This window comes from Apium graveolens, chromosome 5 (assembly GCF_009905375.1).
Source record: "Apium graveolens cultivar Ventura chromosome 5, ASM990537v1, whole genome shotgun sequence".
Classification (NCBI taxonomy): Eukaryota; Viridiplantae; Streptophyta; class Magnoliopsida; order Apiales; family Apiaceae; genus Apium; species Apium graveolens.
This window is the reverse complement of record NC_133651.1, coordinates 183686449-183707219: the sequence shown is the minus strand read 5'-3', so window position 1 is coordinate 183707219 and position 20771 is coordinate 183686449. Positions and strand designations below refer to the sequence as shown.

At 34.6% G+C, this 20771-nt stretch overlaps 1 protein-coding gene and 1 long non-coding RNA gene across 4 annotated transcripts; one reads left to right on the top strand and one right to left on the bottom strand.

The window, feature by feature from the left end:
• Nucleotides 1-237: 237 nt before the first annotated feature.
• On the top strand, nt 238-915 carry LOC141660518 (uncharacterized). The gene has a single exon (XM_074467507.1). The coding sequence runs from the start codon at nt 238-240 to the stop codon at nt 913-915; it is 678 nt and encodes a 225-aa protein (XP_074323608.1).
• Nucleotides 916-17293: 16378 nt separating this feature from the next.
• LOC141661609 (uncharacterized) lies at nt 17294-20483 on the bottom strand. 3 transcript variants are annotated; one of them, XR_012550048.1, is made up of 7 exons: nt 20395-20482; nt 20055-20176; nt 19623-19671; nt 19376-19506; nt 19152-19275; nt 17877-17958; nt 17294-17612 (listed from the first exon to the last, which is right to left on the bottom strand). It is a non-coding gene; the product is annotated as an uncharacterized LOC141661609 (long non-coding RNA). The 3 variants fall into 3 exon arrangements; XR_012550049.1 differs by having other exon boundaries at nt 17862-17958; nt 20055-20483; XR_012550047.1 differs by having other exon boundaries at nt 20055-20483.
• Nucleotides 20484-20771: the final 288 nt, after the last annotated feature.

Genomic DNA, 20771 nt, shown 5'->3' with positions numbered 1-20771 from the left:
CAAGCGACAAATCTGGAGTGCAAATTCTACAACAAGAGACACATGGGTAACTGCAATAAGGCTGACATCGTTTATTACAAGTGCAATTCGAAAGGTCATTATGTGAATGAGTTCCGAAACCCGAAGCCTCCTGTTACATGCTTCAAGTGTGGAAAGACCAGTTACATGTTGAGGGATTGCAAGACCCCCGAAAATAGCAAGTTGTTGTAATTGACGGCCGCCCCTTACAATCAAGCGATGACATCTTCAGTTCCAATTCTTCAACTAACTTCAAATCAACCTTCTGAATCTGCAACTCCAGTGTTTCCTCCTTTCTATCCTGCTCAGGCCCGGACATTCAACATGAATATCAAGGATGCTATTCGGAGTTCTGAAGTTATGGCAGGTACACTTTTGGTCAACAACGTCAATGCTAAAGTGTTATTTGATTCCGGAGCAACTAGATCTTTCATATCTGAATCTTTTATTGGAAAGTTAAATTATGAAATTAAACTGTTAGTTGAACCTCTATCTATCATTGTGGCTAATCAAGAACAAGTACCTGTTAAAAGTATTTGCCCCCGGTGTAAAGTAGAGATTTCAGGCTATAGTTTCCCTGCTTCCCTTATACCTTTTCAACTAGGAGAATTTGACATTTTATTAAGAATGGATTGGTTAGCGGAACATGGTGCTCAAATAGATTGTAAGAAGAAGAAAGTGATTCTTAAATCCCCTCAAGGAAAGAAGGTAGAGTTTAAAGGACAGAAACAAGTTAAAACATTTTTGACGATGATTCAAGCGAAAAAGTTGTTAAGACAAGGATGTGAAGGGTACTTGGCTCATATAATTGATAAATCTAAGGAAACTCCGAATATAGAATATATCCTGATAGTTAGCGAATTTCTCGATGTATTTCCGGACGAACTTCCTGAATAAGTACCCTTTACCTCGTATTGATGATTTGTTTGATCAACTTAAGGGAGCAGCTTACTTCTCGAAGATTGACTTGCGATCTGGATATCACCAGTTGAAGATTAAGCCGGAAGACATACCAAAGACTGCTTTCAGAACCAGATACCGACATTACGAGTTTCTAGTTATGGCATTCGGATTGACAAATGCGCCAGCCGCCTTTATGGATTTGATGAACCGAGTATTCAAGGAGTATTTGGACAAGTTTGTCATTGTGTTCATCGACGACATTCTAATATACTCAAAGACCGAGGAAGAATATGCTGAACATCTGAGAATAGCTTTGGAGACTCTAAGAAAAGAGAAGTTATATGCCAAGTTTACGAAATGTGAATTCTGGCTACGAGAAGTTCAAGTTCTAGGGTATATTTTTGGAAGTGAAGGTATTCGAGTTGATCCCGCGAAGATAGAAGCTGTAATGAATTGAAAAAGGCCGAAGACCCCGACTGAAGTTAGAAGTTTCATGGGATTGGCTGGATATTATCGAAGATTTGTGAAGGATTTCTCAAAGATTGCAGTACCATTCATAAAAAAGACCCGAAAGAATGAGAAGTTTGAATGGACGGAGAGTTGTGAAAAGAGTTTTCAAGAATTGAAGCAGAAGTTAGTCACCGCTCCAATATTAGCCTTGCCAGATTATCAAAGAGACTTTGTAATATTCAGCGATGCGTCACACAAAGGATTGGGTTGTGTTTTAATGCAACATGGGAATGTGATAGCCTACACGTCAAGACAACTTAAGCCTCACGAGCAAAGGTACCCAACTCATGACTTGGAACTGGCTGTAATTATATTCGCTTTGAAGCTGTGGAGACATTACCTATATGGAGAATAATGCGAGATATATACAGATCACAAGAGCCTAAAGTACATTTTCACTCAAAAGGAATTAAACATGAGGCAACGAAGATGGTTGGAGTTTATTAAGGACTATAATTGCATGATAAATTATCATTTTGGGAAAGCGAATGTAGTAGCGGATGCTTTAAGTCGCAAGGAGAGATTGAATATGTTGTTTTTGGCCCAAGAGTTATCAAAGGAATTTGAGAAAATGGGAATTGAGATTTGAGCCCCAAGTGCACCGACAGACATGATTTGTACAATGACTTTTCAACCAGGATTGTTAGGAAAGATTAAGAAGTGCCAAGAAGAAGTGATGAATCAAAGGATGAATGAGTTGACTGGAGAAGAGATTTGCACACAAAAAGACAATCAAGGAATTCTAATATTCTCATCAAGGATTTGGATACAGAATGTGGAAAAATTGAAGAATGAGATTTTGAAGGATGCTCATAACTCAGAATTTTCTATTCACCCAGGAAGCATAAAAATGTATCAAGAATTAAAACAGAACTTTTGGTAGCCGGATATGAAGAAGGAGATTGCTCAATGGATTAGTAGATGTTACACTTGCCAAAGGGTAAAAGCCGAACATCAGAAACCGAGTGGGCTAATTCAACCCTTACAGATACCTGAATGGAAGTGGGAGCACATTGTGATGCACTTCATAGTTGGATTACCAAGGATAAAATCTGATCATGACGCTATTTGGGTAATAATTGATCGATTGACTAATCAACGAGAGATTCTCAATGGACAAGCTGATTCATATGTATTTGAAGGAAATTGTTACTCGTCAGGGAATTCCAGTATCTATTGTGTCAGATAGAGACCCTCGTTTCAACTCCAGATTTTGGAAGCAATTTCAAGAACAATTGGGAAATCGACTCAAGATGAGCACTGCCTATCACCCACAGATAGATGGACAAAGTGAGCGCACAATTCAGACCATAGAAGATATGCTGAGATCTTGTGCTTTGGACTTCAAAGGAACTTGGGATGAACATTTTCCCTTGGTAGAATTTTCGTATAACAATAGCTTTCATGCTAATATTGGAATTCCACCTTACGAAGCTCTTTATGGAAGGAAGTGTAGATCACCTCTTTATTGGGATGAAGTTGGAGAGCAAAAAATAATTGGCCCTGAACTGATTCAACAAATGAAAGAAGCGGTAGATTTGATTTGAAATCGATTGATCGTGGCTCAGGATAGACAACGAAAGTATGTTGATCCACGCAGAAAGGACGTAGAGTATGAAATAGGAGAAATCATTCTATTAAAAGTGTCGCCCTAGAAAGGAATAGTTAGATTTGGCAAGAAAGGAAAGTTAAGTCCAAGATTTGTCGGACCTTTTGAGATTTTAGGTAAAGTCGGAAAAGTAGCATATGAGTTGGCCTTACCACCTCAAATGCAGCACATTCACAACATTTTTCATGTATCATTGCTTAAAAAGTTCAACCCCAATGCCAAATGTATCGTAGAGACTGAACCAGTAGAGATTGAGCCAAATTTGTCTTATGTCGAGCAGCCGGTTAGTATTCAAGATAGAAAAGATAAAGTGTTAAGGAATAGAGTAGTTCCTTTCGTAAAAGTGTTGTGGAGGAATCCCAAGGTAGAAGAGTCGACATGGGAATTAGAAAGTGATATGTTAGATAAGTATCCTCATTTATTTGCTTAGATTCTGGGGACAGAATCCTTTAAGGGGGAAGGTTGTAATGCCTGTGAATATTTGATATAAATGTAATATGATAATCTATTTTGTGCTATAAAATTTTTGTGTGAATCCAATGTGTTCGTATATATTCTTCGTTGTATATCGTTCCGAAAATTGCTAGGTTATTTAAGCGTATAATTTAGCGTACGCAAGCTAATTTCGTTATGCGAGTAAATAATATTTGAGTTGTTGTAGTTGCGATTAAGCGATAGATTATTATTCGGCATAGAATCAAATTATTTTCATTTTCCTATGTGGCTTAGAATATATATTATAGTTTGTTAAATAGAGTATTGACCTTAGAAAAATTCTTTTAAAATATATTCTTGTTAAAAAATTTTGAAAACACTTTTATAAAACTTCTAAAATTTCATATTGTTTATGGTATTAATTTTTTGATTTATGAATCTATATTTTATTTACTAAAACTCATTCTTTTTAATCATACTTTTATTAATTATTGAATTACTAGTATACCCTTGCCTACATTTAAGCTTATAAGAGAGTCCAAGGCTAGTATTGTCCATTCCAACCCCACTAACTTGCAAGATTACCTCTTTAACCTTGCATGCATTTTTGTCACTATTAACAAGAAGGACATTATTATAAATTCCTCATTCCACTACCTTTTTAGTCAAATTAAAGAGACAAAAACCAAGTGAGTGCCCTCATTTTTATCAACACACCCACTCAAATACCCTCTCCTCTCCTCTCTTTACTCCCTCTCAGCCGAAGCCCATCCCCACCCCCATTCTTGCCATTTTCTTCATTTTTCTTCATCTTCTTTCACTTTAAATTTAGTCAAACCAAGAATTTCATCATTTAGTGGAGTAGCATCATTTTGAGGTGAGTTTTATGCTTGCATGTTGAAGAAGTCGAGGTTGAGACCTTGGTTCTTATGAACTTAAGGTCGCAACCATGGCGGGTTATAGAATAAACAAGATATGATATTGGGGAGGTGTTACACTTCTATTTTACCAAGTCGTACTCATTGTTCATAAACATTTGGTGATGATTTCTTAGGAGCCGAATGTAAAGTGTTGATTTTGGGAAGTTTTTATGAAAAATGACCATGTATATTGATTTTTAAAGTCTTACTCCTTATAAATGTTGTTTTGTTAAGATTAAACCCTTGCATGCTATTTTTCCGTCAAGATAACTTAAATTTAGTACTTTCATGTTGATTTTAGCACTTACATATTGGATATAGTACTTGCATGTGACTTACAAGTGATTTTCTAAGTAGAGACTATACTTGTTGATTTTGTGTTTTGGTGTTTGACTTGTATGAGATGCATGCTGTGGTTTTTGGTTATAAAATGATAGATAAAGTATTCCAAGATGATAAGTGATTATATTAAGTAGATATCAAGTGATTATTTTAGGGTTATAGTTCGATTTTTAAAAAAAACTCGATGACATGATGTTACTATTATAGTTGATCTTTTAACCTATTGATACTTTATTTTTGTGAGTTGCATGCTATGATCCCTTTGATAAAATGATAGTTTAAGCTATATATGATGAAATGAGCTTAAGGTCAGTAGGTTTCATGAAGTTACCATGCATGCATACTTCAAATTCTTGCTTAAAAATCCTAAGTGATGGTTTGTCTTGTGATGTGTTACCTAACTTGTTTTTATATGAGATATTCATGCTAAATAAATTGAAAATGAGCCTTATATGTTGATAGTCAGTAGGTATTAGTGTATGTTAGGACTTTCCTTGGTTGGTTGTTGAATATTATTTGGTTTTGTTGTAGTAAAGGGAGTTAAGGTGGAAGGAGTCGCATTGATCTTAGTTGGGCAGATTTTTGTACTAGAAGTTTAGGTCACTTTAGGTGAGTTTTAGCAAGGCCTTGATAGGCCTGATCTCATGGGAGTTGGGACTTGTTTCATACTTGAGTACAGTAATTTTAGATTGCAACTCAAAATAGGGCAGATTTGGGTAAACTTGACTTTTGATTGATTATCATTATATCATAGGTTAGGCCTTCATCGGGCCTTGGTGTAAATAGATGTAATAAAGTCATAGGAAGCTTAACAAGCCTTTAAAATCAATAAATGAAATAAATAAATGAATTTTAAGTTGGTAAAATCAAGGCAGTTTGGAAATCAGGGAAGGCAGTTTTGTGTGAACTTCCACTTAAGGCCTAGGGAGGCCTGAGTGAGGCCTTTGAGTAATTCCAACTTTGAGAGTCAGTTTAGAGTCTTAATAACCTTTGAGAATTGGTTTGGAGTGAAGGCCCAAGGTGGAGATACCATATTTCCACCAAAACACCCGAGAGTCACCATTAGAGTTGTCTTTTGAAGCTTTAGAGAGGTGCGTTGCATTTGTGTGTCTTTTAAGTGAGGCCTTGATTTCAAACCAATTTTGAAGTTATAATATAGTCATAATAATTCATAGGAGTCATAATATAGCAAAGGCACAGGGTAGAACTTTATATTTTTGCCAAGGCATACAATTGGTGTCAAGGTGTGCATTTGGTAAAGTTTAGTAGTATGCATTGCATTTATGAGTCATTTGAGGTAAGGCATAAGTGTGCCTTACTAAATTTGGGTTGATTTGAGATCTGTTAAGGAGGATTAGGAGTATTGGTCATGATAATTGTATGTATGTGATTAAATGCCTAAGTGACTAAGGTCGTAAATAGAATCTAAATGTGTACTATTAACTAAGTAATAAATTGCCATGTCATTTCTTGCTATGTGTTATGTGGTTTATATGGTGCATATATAATTTGTAATTAGTAGAATTTAAGTGATTTATATATATATATAAGTGTGTATATGAGTATATGCATATTTATAGTATACGCGAAAGGGTAGTAGCAAGAGTTGTAATGAGGATACTATTTATTATTGGTTCAAGTAGGAGGCCGGGAAAGGAGCCCATAGACAATTCAATTCAAGTACTCAGTAATTGTAGTCCAGGCAAGTGAACTCTCAACTTACCTCTATAATTCTGTTGCTTGTGGTTAAAAACCCTGTGAATACATGACTATAGTTTCAATAAGATTAATTAGTCCCTGACATCATCCAATGATTAAGTCATGAATCTAGTTAATCTCTTTCATACTTGAATTGATTTCTTTTCCTCACATATTACCTCATATCCATGTGAATACCATACAATAGTTCCTTAATAAATCATGTGAATCCTAATACCCTCAAAACCTAGAATCATTTCCTTTGGAAACCCAAACACTAGTATCGTTTCCTTCATTTGAACTTTGACAATACCAACCCTTGTTATCTTGTCCTTGATCAAGAACCCTTTTTAAATTAAAATGAATTGATTAAAAGGAATTGGATGGTATGTTTTGATAAGATTGAGGCGCCAGTCACTGTTAAGACCTCGGTAGCAGAGAGCCTGATGGTTTTTATATGGCCAATGTGTAACGTTTGGGAAATTTACATATGTATGATATTATATTTATAATAAATTATGTGTGTTAATGTGTCATTTATGGGGAATTAACTGTCAAACCCTAATTTCCATTTGTTATGTGTATTCTGTGTCGTCTAGGTATTTCTAAGGTATTTTCCAGGTATTTTATTTTTCATTTATAGCTTTCATTTCAAACGTTTTACGACCCGAACCATGATTTTAAAGCAGTTATTTCAAGTAAAATAATGGGCCTTATTTTTCATCAAACGGCTTTTACCATTGTATTATTCTGAACATCTACGTATTTTATAAATTTTCTCGTTTTGCGAAAAATGACTTTTCCGGGCCCCATGGGATGTTAAAAACCCCACAAAAATCACATTTTTATTTTTATAAAATTATAGGACTTTTATTTATACCATTTCTTTATATTTTTTCATTATTCACAATTTTGGGAAATTTTGGCATATATATTGCATATTTAAAATATTTATAAATTAAATTTTAATACTCAAAAATTATAAAATTAGGGGCTTATTAATTTTAAAAAGTGTAGAATTAGGGCCTTAATTTTATTTAGGAGTATTAATATTACTACTATAAATAGCCTAATTTTTATTTATTTAATTAACTATAATTATTAATTAAAAATCAGAAATTATACAAAATTCTCTGCAAAACCGGGTCGGGTAGAACCAAGTCGGGTCGAAGAATCAATCAAGGATTTCCAGCTGATTTCTTCATCAAATCGTGTGATTCAAGTACTGAAATTGAAGGTCTTGATCTGTTCTTCCCAATTCTAGTATAAATTTCATGTTTTGATTCGTAGTTTTTGATTTTCGATTTCTAAGGTTTATACTCAAATTAGGACTTTTTGATTCTAGGGTTATTATGATGTTTTGATGATTGATATAGCTTTGTTAGATGATTTACAGTTGATTCATGGTATTTAATTGAATAAACGATGTCTGGATAGTGATTCACGATCATTAGGGTTTATGTTCGATTTTTAAATCATAACTCTGTAATTTCTGTGAATATTTTGTTGTTAAGATGTTAGGGCTTCGATTGTATGTGTTATTGGCTTCAGTTTGCACTATAGAATGTTTAATTTTATGTACGATTTTGTGATTTCGTATTTTGGTCGGAGTTCATGACGGTTGTGGCCGGAGATGGTGATTCCGTGATGTTTGTGGTTTGTTTTGGCCTGAATCAGATTGGGGAAGTAATTTTGAGTTGAAACCCTGTAAAAATCAGTACAAACGGTACTGATTTTGGCCTGAATCGAGGTTGCCAGAGACCGGGGAGCCCAACGGAATTTGGGAATTTTCCGGTGTGTTCATCCCGCCCGGATTGTTCTTGGCAACCAGGTTTCTGACCCAAATTCAACCCTCCTTTGATTAGTTATTGTCAGAATTCATTTTCTGACAAGTGTTTCTGGATTTAATTTTTATTTTTATTTTTATTAATTATAAAAAAATCAGTTTTATTTATTTTATAAATTAGTTAATTAATTATTTAATTAATTGATTTATATTATAAATAATTCTGAAATAATTTCAAAAAATCAGAATTAATTATATTCTCAATTATTTATTAATTATTAATTATTTATTATTTATTAATTATTTATTTATTAATTATTTAAAAATGATTAAATATTTTGATAATTAATCAAATAATTTTCAATAAATCATAATAAATTCATTTTAATTCCGAAAATTATAGAAAAATCATTTTTAATTCTGATTTTTTTCTTAAATAATGAAATAAAAATTATTTTAGGGTTCAAAAATTAATAATTATTATTTATGTTGAATATTAAATTGAATTATCCGTATTTAATTGATATTAATTAGACCGTTAGTCAGATTCGAGCGAAACGAAAGCCCTTTGACTCAGAAAAATGAATTATTTTCATTAAAATAATATTAAGACCTAATTTCTTCTAGAAATTAGTTGAATTCATTATTGTTTTGATTATCAGTCGAGCCGCGTGCCGAGACGAGTCCGAAAAATTCCGAAAAATAGGAAACGAGTAAGATAATGATCAGTTTAGCGATCAGCGAGTCGATTTTGATTCTAAAAATTATTTTTAACAATAAAAATGATTATGTGCTTATGTGTATTATGTGGTTAATCGAGTCTTACTTGCTAATATGTAATATACAAGTCAGTCATAAGCGCATGGGTAGACAATAGGAACGATGTAAAGTCGGTTCAAGACGCAATTGAAGTACAAAATGACTAAACCACTCTATTTCTCTAACAGAAGCTAAACCAGCAAGGCAGGTTGAGTCGATGATAGACAAAGGTGAAATATTTGCAGTGAGTCCCGCAGAAGGCAAGTTTTTCCCCTATTCTACTTTCAGAATAGTGATATTTCTTCAGATTCTTATCATGCTTGTACTCTTTTGATTCTCCTGTTCATATTTTATTTCGATTCTTGATTTCTCCTTTTCATATGAATTCATTGTTGATATTCCTATTGTTACGCACAAATATTGATATATTATGGTGATTAAAATATATCAAAGCATACTGATTATTCCGGTTGCTATTTCATGGACTGGATAATAATACTTTGGGGATTAAGTTTACTTAATCCTAAGGACCGGGACATAACCGGATCCTTGAGATGGGCCGTAGTGCCTGGGTGCCCGACGGGATCTATATAGTGGGATATAGATATGCACTGTATCCTGGCTGATCAGCAGGGTATAGATGCGAACTTGTATCCAGTTTAGTTCATTTGTACTCTCCAGTAATGGCCTTCTTTCTATTCTCGCGGGGCTATATCTTCGGAGATATACCCAGATTACCGTTTCACTTAAATTGCTTAAACATTGTTTATATTTTACGGACTTGTTGAGCAAATTTTGGCTCACCCTTTTTGTTGTTATTCACCTTATTGTTTTCAGTTAAGAAGGAATATGAAACCCATCAGGACTCGAGTGGTAAAGAAGGGGGGTCAAGCCTCGGGATCCTCTCATACCCAAGGTGTTGATCCCAATCCAGAAAGAAAGCTTTGAGTTGCCCGAACAGGTGGAGTGTAGATAGTTAGTCTGTGTATTTGAATAAAAGATGAACTTAGTTTAAAACTGGTTAGACAATGGTTTGTAATAAAGCGAGTTTGTATGATTTTGAATTTGGTTTGTAATAAAGTAGTTAGTGGTTCTTGTTTTCATACTTCAGCCTAAAAAGATCCTGGTTAGTGTTAAAGGGGTTTAGGTTTATTTTTTATTATTTGTTAATCAGATTGTACAGGTTTGGTGATTAGCTAGTAACCCCTAGGCTTATACCCCGGGTCTGGAGGGCATTACACAATGTGTGTCGAGGATCCTAAAAGGTTGTGAATCACTTGTTATGTGGTTCGGAGCTTTGATGTAGGCTGATCACCCCTCATTGCTCATAGCACTGTGTGATTTCCAATTCCATTCACTCATTATAACTTGATCTTTTATTTGAGATTTCATATTGCTGATTTATCTTCTGTTATCATTTTATCACGGTTATGATGCATTGTTATATACCGTTATTCACTTGCTGAGCGTTTTGCTCATTAATATTTTTATTGATGTTATTTTTTAGTGAAACTCGAAGATGGTTCGTTTCAAGAAAACCGCGCGTAAGACTTCTGGGGACTCTGGGTATGCCTACCGTCAGATGTTGGAGAAGGTAGGGAACTAGTAGTTCCCTAAGGGTTGTAAACTTTGGGTTTAAAATTTGGTAGTAATTTGACTTAAGATATTTTTGGTTTGTAATAATGAAGATGTTAGATGTTGTTCAAACTCAGTCCTGTGTATTCGGCGATTGTGGATAAGGGTTATAACCTTAATATTCTATCTTTTGTAGTACTATAATGTTTAATTATTATTATTATTATGCATATTTCTGCCTGTTAGTAGTGTGGGTCCGTCACAATGTTAGTTTATTGGTGTTGTGGGTCCTCACTCCTAACCCTGAGTTTGAGGGCGTCACAAGTTCGTATCAGAGCTATAGGATCTAGTCCCTGAGACAGGTTGGGATAAAAGGGTATTTGGGTAATTAAAATTGCGAGAGTGTTCGACTCATATAGAGTTAAGTTAGACTATTAGGTATACTCTAAGTGGAATAAGTAGGTTAAGGTGATAAATAGAGTTAGGGCATTGAGTCAGTTGGAGGTTTTATTTAACCCTAATGATGTTTCTTGGCTGTTGTTTTATGTTTCATCTCAGGACCCTAGTAATGGTAGCGATTTTGATTCTGAGAATAATTTGTTACAGGAATCACCTGCAGAGCCCCAGTATATTAATTCAGATGATGAGGATGATCCGTCCAAGGACAGTGCTGCCCCTATGCCTGTTTTTCCCCTGATACTAGTATCTGATTCCCTAGAGGTTACGGCAGATTCCCCATCTCCTATGCCTGAGTCCTCAGCTGCCGACAGAGTGCTTGTTGTTCCTGTATCTGCCCATATTAGTGATGACTTGGCCCAGAACCGTGACTTTGTGTTGACTGGCATTCCTGAGTTGAGATTCTTGGTAGAGAGGTTGGCCCCAGAGTCTAGATTACAGATGTTGGTACCAGAGCCCGAGTGGCGTGTTCGTATTGAGATGGTGGAGCAGGTTGCCCGAAGACGGTTGGATGATGGACCTTCTTGTAGTGATGCTGAGGCCGAGGCCCGCAGAGTTCATAATATTGTGTGTTGGATGCTATCTATGTTGAGGGAGATCCTGGATCGTCATGTGTAGTTTGGGTGTGAGTATATGTAATAACCCTAATTTTTGGAATTTTTGAAACACTGATGAATAGTAACTTTTTGCTGATGATGCTGATTAAGGAAAATTATCAGACCACGCTATATAGGAGTACTGTTATGGAAATTCAAAGATCATATTAGTATTCCATAAAGTAAATGAGTGTATGTAAAGATCTTCAGAATCAATATTCGAACACTTTGATTTTTCCCGAAAATCCACCAGATACCGAAAGAATTGAGTATAATGTAACATGATTAAAAGGATTTAAATTCAAGGATTATAAGAGAGGATCATAAAAGGAATATAAAATATTGAGAAAGGTTTAAGGGAACCCAAGTAATAAGATCTCGGATATGATCCCTCAAACGACGAATGAAAACGAAAGATAAGCGAACCATATAACAGATCAGCGGTCATTAGCCAAGTAATTAAGGGATTAATCAAAAAGGTAGTGGATGATGATGTCATCACATGACACAAACTTGCTTGCATAAGCATGACAAAGAAGTTTTGTTTGTTGGGTGATTTTGGGCCATACAAAATATACCATGATAAAAAGGTTAAAACAAATTTCAAGACAAAAAGAAGAATCAACCAAGCAAATAACATAAATCAAAAAGAGAAGAGTTGACCTTGCAAGAAGAAGCTCTCGGCCAAAACAAACTCATCAACTTCAAACTGCCATATCTCCTTTAATACTGACTCAGATGTTGTTTCCTATAGCTCGTTGGAAAGGTATTGAGATGGCCTACAACTCTTGTTCACAAGTCTCGTCGAAATAAGCATGATAAGACCCTCATTTTTACAATTCTTTCAATCGGACTTTTAGAAATTTCAAAGCCTAACTTGTGTTCTTGATTTCTTTGGAAAGACCAAGCTTGTAGGAGGCTCCCTAAGGCTTCCTAGCAACTTAACACCTCCCAAGGAAGGTATAAACTTCAAACCCTAGCCTTTAATTTGATTATTAGTGAGTTTGATGGTTGGTTTTCTAAATGAGAAGCATGATCTTTGATTATTAGTAGTTTGATTTGAATTTGGAGTGATTTGGTGAATGAATCTTGTTATAGTTAATAGAACTTGATTGTGGTTGGTTGAGATGAAGAATCTGGAGAATAAGGACTGGTATAGTATTATTTAGTTGAGTTTTTGATGTGTTAATAATTGTGGGTTGTTTGGTGAGGTTTTGGTGTAGTGAGAAACTTGGAAAACTCGTAAACATACCCGTCGTAATACCCGTTTTCCTTAGACTGCTGTACATGAATCTCAGACCAGATAACTCACTGACCAATCTGTAACATTGCCATGATTAGCTAGAGCGTGTCGCAAGCTTTATTTTGAAGGTGGGTTAGGCAGTTGGTAGAGTATTCGTGAAAGATTCGCCTTAAAATTCGTAACGGTTAATTTTATAAAAATGGTGGAGCTGAGGTTACTCGAGCGACTTATGTGAATCGTTAAGCGCATAAGCGAACGTTAAGGTCCAATTGGTTAAAGTCTAGTCTCTTAAGCGACCGTGGTTTAATTCCGACTTATGTTGTTGTTCATAGGTTATCGGACCCACTCTAAGCTTAAGTCTGCCCCGGAATGCTCAGGCAAGTTTTCTACCCGTTATACCGTTGTTGGGATGTAAATATATTGACGCATTATCTTAAGATAAGTGCATGGTTGTTATTAGCAAATCTTGTGATATATTGGATCATGTTGATATGGTACATATATGCATGTTGTGAAATCTTGATATTTTATTATCAATTTAAATGCTTATAAACTGCATAATACCTATGCTAGAGATAAGCAGTAGTTGCGTATACCCTTATTATAGGGGACCCAAAGGTTAACATTTTTCTAAACCGGGAGGCGATGTTCCCGAGTATATTATATATATATATATATATATAGTTTTCAAAACTATTAATCAAATAAGGTTTATTGTATAGTTTTATATTATAAGTGAATATTTTTTTTGAAATATTAATATAAGATTCCTATTACGATCAAAGACTAGTTTAAGTATTTGAATATAGTTTCTACTTATGAAACATATTCTATATTATTTTATTAAATGAATATTAGTTTGAATATTCATTCGAGGACTTATGACTCCGCTTATTTTATTAAATAATATTCTTTATTTTCTTAAAGAATAATGTTCGATATTTGCCAAGTATTCGGAAAATAATTGATACTATCAAATTATTCTTACTTTAAATATTTCCAGAGATTATTTTTAAACTTTATCAAAACTATTTTTGGAAAGTTAGAGCGGATCCCAAAACTCGTTTTCAAATTTAAGATCTTCCTTTCGAAGGGGATTTAAATACTCGCTCAAAAATCTGAGGGATCTGGCTCCGTGATGTATTTTTATAGTCGCAACAAGGTTGCTGTTTTGATAAAAGAGTTTTTTATTACTTACCCAACACTCAGGAAGTAAAATTCTTGGAATAAGTTAATCCATTAACAGGAATCGCCTGGGAAATATCGGTGAGTTTTCCTTTCCATCTAGATACAACTTCTTGGTGGAGCCGTATCAACAAGTTTCTACTTGGGGAAAGGGGGGACGAGCTTTACGTTTCGGAGTCATGGATTTCATCTGAACCAGGAGTGGCGTAAGTGGTTGAGTGGCGTCGGCCCAGCCTTATTATATTGGCCCAAATGGCCCGGAAGTTCCGCTAAGACGGTCCATTCCTTAGGAGTCCAGCATTCGGTCGACAAGTAAATCCGACTGTTCTCCTCTACATGTAGAAAATAGTGGGGTTGCACTACTGCGACTGATCATCATGAGTGGTCTTCCTGGTGCGGCAAACTCCCGTAATGAGTTCATCATCCAGTTGGATATTTCTGCAACACTACCCAGAGCACTTCGATAGAAAGGCTACGGCTCGGCGATTGTTGAGTGTTGGCAGGGTCGAGTTTTCAGAATGATGTATTCATCAAATGAAGTATCTCGTAACTTCATTTCATTTTGATGATATTTCAAAGAATTATTCTATACAAGTTTTGTCTTGTAGCTTCATCTATGGGATGGACTATATATACCTTGAACGGTGGTAGTTCAAGTAGTATTCAGAAAAAGATATAAGTATATTGGAGTATCTTGTAACTTTATATTTTCAACTTATATCTAGTAAATGATTATCTTATGCATGATAAAGATTATCAGAAAAACGTTGAGATGAGGTTAGATATATGAGATCACCTTGCAACGATATTTTTATACAGTTATAAACTGGAACCCTATGTATATTATGCATGGAAGAGGATTTCCAAGATTTTGAAAACTATATATACATATATACTGATATTTTTCGACTTCGTCACATTAAGATATCAAACTTGGTTCATTTCTTCTTGACCAAGACTTTCATGAGTACTATGAGAATGCTCATATATTGTTAATTATTATACATGTTATTTTGGTGGGATTGTTGCTCACCCTTGCATTCTTCTTTCATCATACAACAATAGATAGACAAGATGGACAGGACCAAGCTCCCAATTCGCGAGTGGATAGGAAATGTTCCGCAGTTTCCTGTAGGCGTTGATGCCGTTGTAGCTGAGGTAGGAACTACCAATAGGTTAGGCTTTCAACTTTTGATGTACCAGACTTATGTATATTTATGAATTATAATAATGGCAAAAAATATGTAAATTTATTCAGAAACCCTTTTGAGGTGTAGTGACTTATAATTGTGGAATAAAATGACTTGTGTTATTTGGTATTCATGTCTGAGACTATAACTTGTGGTGTGTGTGTGTATATTATGGGGTCACAGTATGCAGTAATTGGTTGTTTATTTAGATTAAGTGTAGTTAAGGGAGATGGAACTCGTGACAACCCAGATCCCCGACCCCAGATTTGGGGGTGTTACAGAAATGGTATCAGAGCTAAGCATTATAAACCTCAGAGATGATGCATCGTTAAAATGATAAGTTCACTTATATAATAAGAACTCTTGCTAAGTTCATATTCGGACTACCTAACGTAGTACTGACAATTAAAACCCTTACGAGAACCCTTATAAATATCATGATAGTAACATAGATCGTTATCGTATATAATAGCGGGACTCCGAACCCTGAAGTTCAAAAGCAATAACATGATTATATTTTACTATATATTGGGGATCGGATTGTGGATCCAATGGAGCACCCTAACGAGGGACCAGATGATGTTCATATTAAGGATGTAGCGGTTAAAGATGTTTTCCCAGAAGGAAATGTTGTTTAGGAGGATTTCATGGAGGATCCTGATGAGACTGAAAAGATGATCGCAAAGGAATTAATGACTGTAGTTAGGGTGACTACCAGGGGTAGGATTGTCCGGTTACTACCATAGGTTTGTTCAATTTTGCAAAGATAGCAGCCCCTTTAACGCGGCTTACTCGTAATACTGAGAAGTTCGAATGGACAGAGAAATGCGAGAACAACTTTCAAGAACTGAAGCAAAGATTGGTGACGGCCCCTATGTTGGCGTTGCCGGATGGAAAAGGAGATTTTGTGATTTGTAGTGACGCTTTGCATAAGGAATTAGGGTGCTTCTTATACAGCACAGTAAGGTAATTGCGTACACGTCAAGACAATTAAGAGAATATAAAATTCGATATCCCACCCATGATCTTGGGCTCATGGCAATAGTTTTGCCCTAAATATTGGAGGCACTACTTGTATGGATAGAAGTGTGAGATTCACACAAACCATAAGAGCTCAAGTATATTTCCACGCAGAAAGAGCTCAACATGCGCCAGAGGAGGTGGTTAGAGCTAATCAAGGATTACGATTATGAGATTCTTTATCATCCAGGGAAAGCCAATATGGTGGCTAACGCCCTTAGTAGAAAAAAGAGACTCAAGATGATAATATCTTTGGGAGAGTTGATAAGAGATTTTGAGAAAATGGAAATAGAAGTGAAGGTAACCGGAGCCGGTACTGAAAAGTTGTTTGAGATTGTAATGCAGCCCGAATTATTTGAAAAGATCATGTTGTGCCAAGAAAAAGTGATGAATGAAGGTAGAGAGCCAATGAATAGAGAAGAGATTAATACCGAGAAAGATGATACGGGAATAATGAGGTATTCCTACAGAATTTGGGTTCCAATTGTTTAAAAGCTTAAGGACGGGATCTTAGATGAAAGCCATAGTTAACTACACCATAAATGGCCTACAGCAACACTAAGAAAATGTTACAACAGACCCAAAAAAGTGTTACCACAGCCAAAAAAAGGCCTAAGGTAACATAAAAATTAAGTTGCTTTTTTTCGAGTTACCTTTGGCCCCTAAGGTAACATTACTTTTGCCCTGGTGTAACATTCACATTTGTGTTACAATAGCTATCAAAGGTAACATCAATCTATGTCTATAGTATCACAATATGTATGTTACCTCTGGACTTAGAATTTTCAAAAAAAATGGGGCCCACCAGTGGGGCCCACATTTGTTTGCAAAGGTAACATACATAATGTGATACTATAGACATACTTTAATGTTATCTTTGATGCATATTGTAACAGTAATGTTTTGTATTATACCAATTTCTTTGTAACATTTTTAGTACCTAATGTAACATATTTTTCAAAAAAAATTGACATGAATGGTTTGTAAATTCAACATGCCATAAACCTGTTTTTCATACAAGTCAACAAATAAACAATTTGAACCACCAAACTTCAAATCAGTTTTCACAAATCCCCACCAAATACTACTTTAGTTTTCACATATTTCACCGTCAACTCCATATAATCCAAAAAACAGGTACATAGTCTATAGTCTAGCGTACGATAAATAAACATCTGATATCTAGTACGAAAACACTTGGAGTACGCAAAAGAAGATGGGTAAAAAATAGTGATGCCACTATGATATTAAGTGCAACCCCTCCTGCTTTCAAGCTCGTAATCTGGATCCTCGGTAAATCTTGTGATGGTAGCATCTCTTGCCTTCATAATCATAGATCCATCCAACTGAACACACTGAACTATGGACTGCAAAAGGTTTCAACATCAAGCAAATTATTATGAAAACTATAACTTTTGGAATAACCAATATAAAGAGATATGGAATGTCAGCCTGAACTTTAGTAGACTTAAGTTTGCCATATATTTGAGCTGAAAGTCGAATTAAGAATTAAGAACAACTGCCTAGCTCTATCCATCATTTGCTATCATATAATGAAGTAAAAAGAATCACAGGAACTCTTATTTAGCCATTTAACTGGTAAAAAAATCCAATACATTTAACACACAGACCAAGTAAAACAACTGGTATCCGGTAATCTGGGTCAGGAATGACAGTTGGGGCTACAGTTGCTTTCCTTTCCTTCCTTCCAAACTGCAAAAAAATTAAAAATCCACATAATTCATCACAAAATGGCATCCTCAAAAGTTCTCTGAGTCGACTATCCTGTGTACTAGTAGCTAATGCAAAACTTGTAATTTAAGTAACATAACTATTTCCTTTATCCTCTTTAGACAAAGAAATTACACAATAATTTTATATGCAATATTAGCAACTACCGTTCCGGATTTAAATCAATTGAACTACCCTTTCTGATTAATTGCTAGAAGTTAACCCGCTGTCCTAACAATCATTAAAATATCTATATCTACATAAAAAGCGCGCGAGCACGAAAACAAATACAAGCAAATCAACCCATTTATATAAATTATCCGAAAAGATACCGCCGCAAGGTCCACAACACAATCTGACATCACTCTAATATCAACTAAATTATACACACAAAAACAAACCACAACAGTCCCTATATCCATCTAAATCAACTCACAAAATGAACAAAAACATGATAACATAGTAAAGAAGATATATATATATATATATACATTACCGATACCATATCTGATTAACTACTGCTATAATTAAACTACCAATCTAGCAATCATTTCAGCATTTACATGTACATAAAAACACACAACATATATCCAATTACAAAGCTCCAACGTTATTTCTACCACATCATAATTATCAACTATAAGTTTACACCGAATATATTGTGTTGTACGTAATTAAGTTATAAACAATAAATATAAACAAGATAAATATGTAATACATCGATCTATACACTCTGTCTCTATCAGTAGTAAATTGTAGTTCCATGGATGCATGTCGACCACATGTGTAAGTATCCACGACTCTGATACAAATAGGTTATTCAATTCAGCTCTATGCAATAATGTTCGACCTAAAAGTGAGAACTATTAAGTGATCATGTATGCATGGAAAAAGTTGGAACATACGTTGTAACATTTATCATGTAAGAATAACAATATTATCCATGTACAACCCTGCAGAATTGTTGCTACTTGCAGTTGCAAGTTGTAAACTATCAAAGCAGACATGCATGCTGATTAATATTAACCCACATATATATAATACTGTTATGTAAATAGTGACCTCTATAAACTGTTGAATTTGTTGGACTAAGAATTGGGAGTAGCCAGGAATTGAATAGCTATATCTTCGTATACCAGAGGCACCATAATAATTGACAACAAAATTGTTTGTACCTGCGCTGATTATATAAACAGTCTTCTCCATCAGAGCTTCAGTTCTTTCTGTCCCAATCACTGCTTCAACCTTTGTTTTATACTCTTTGAAATTCTCCATTTGTTTTGGCATCGAAATTGTACCCTGCAAATTTATTTCAGAATCCGAATTAAGCCGTGTTCTAAAAATAACACTCGTATGCATAATGCATGAACAATTTTTGGATATGTCAGAAGAGACGAACGTCTAATTTGGCCGTGAGAGGGTTGAATCTAGAGCCAGCAGAGGCGAAGCTAACACCAGTCATAAGCTCATCCATGCTAAGCCTAGAATCCAAATATGGTGGCAAATTTTCCTTCACACCAGCATAAGATGCTAGGCAAACAAGTTCACCAAATTAAAAAAAAATACTGATACAATATATAGCAGTAGATATGTAATAAAGCAAAATTTTTTGTGCTAAGTAGGTACTGGCTAGCTAGATTAATTACCGGCAAAATCAGTGATAAGGCGACCATTGCTAAATCTTCCGGTAGGAATCTGATTCACAAAATCAGTGATAAGATGTTATATACAAATAAAGCTGATTTATCCAATTTTATCGAAATCAATACCACTAAAATCCGATGACAATCGCTCTACTTTCAACTAAATTATACATACACTATAAATTCTAGAAACAAAATAATTAATCGAGGATAAATTAGAAAATTACAAATAAATACAATCATAATCTCATTCACTTGAACAACAAAATCCTCAGTATTATCCCATTCCATAATTACTTAACAATTTCATAATGAAATCGCAACATAAATTTACACTAGTAAAGCACTTAACTATTGTATTAAAAATTATACATACTAAAACTATAATCACATGAATAACAAAAAAAAGAGAAATAAAAGAGGGAGATAACTCACAGGTCATAAAACATGGATCCACTTAATAGAGGAATAAACAGATTAGAGATAAGATTATCCAACAAACTTAACAACACGACTAAATGATTCCACCCCGAAGCTAATTCGCCCCCTAATTAGTCCTGGAATAAAGAGAGAAAATCAAATTAGTACAAGAACAAATAGAGTTTAACAAAAAAAGAACAAAAAATCAAAAACCCAAATTCAAACATAAATCCCTAGCTTTGTTTGAGGCTCAAATTAGTTCAAGTAGTCTCCATTGCCATGGATCTGTAAAAACGTAGCTTTTAACTAAATTAAATCGACTTTAATTAAAAGATATGTGAGAGAGAATGAGAACCGGAGAGAGTTAAGAGAGAGGTGACCAGAGAAGAATAAGAGAAGGTAGGTAGGTTTTGAGAGAGAGTGTTTTGATTTGATGAAATTTTAACCCGCCCTGTCAAAAGAAGATAGCCCGCTTGTCAAGTTTAGCCCGCCTGAACCAATATCCAAAAATTGAAATTTTACCTTAGTTTTATATTTTTAATAATATTTTAATTATAAATAGTATTCAACTTTTGTATTAATAAAAAATCATTTTTTAGTACAGTTTATAAATTTAAACAATAAATTTCATTTTATCAAAATTAACTAATTTTAAAATAAAATATAATGATTATTTATTATACTTTTGTTTTAAAAATTGCTTATAATAGATTTTAAATTTGCAATTACTTT

What these genes read in the sequence shown, in the direction of transcription:
- LOC141660518 (XM_074467507.1), top strand. Translation starts at nt 238, where the DNA reads ATGACATCTTCAGTTCCAATTCTTCAACTAACTTCAAATCAACCTTCT.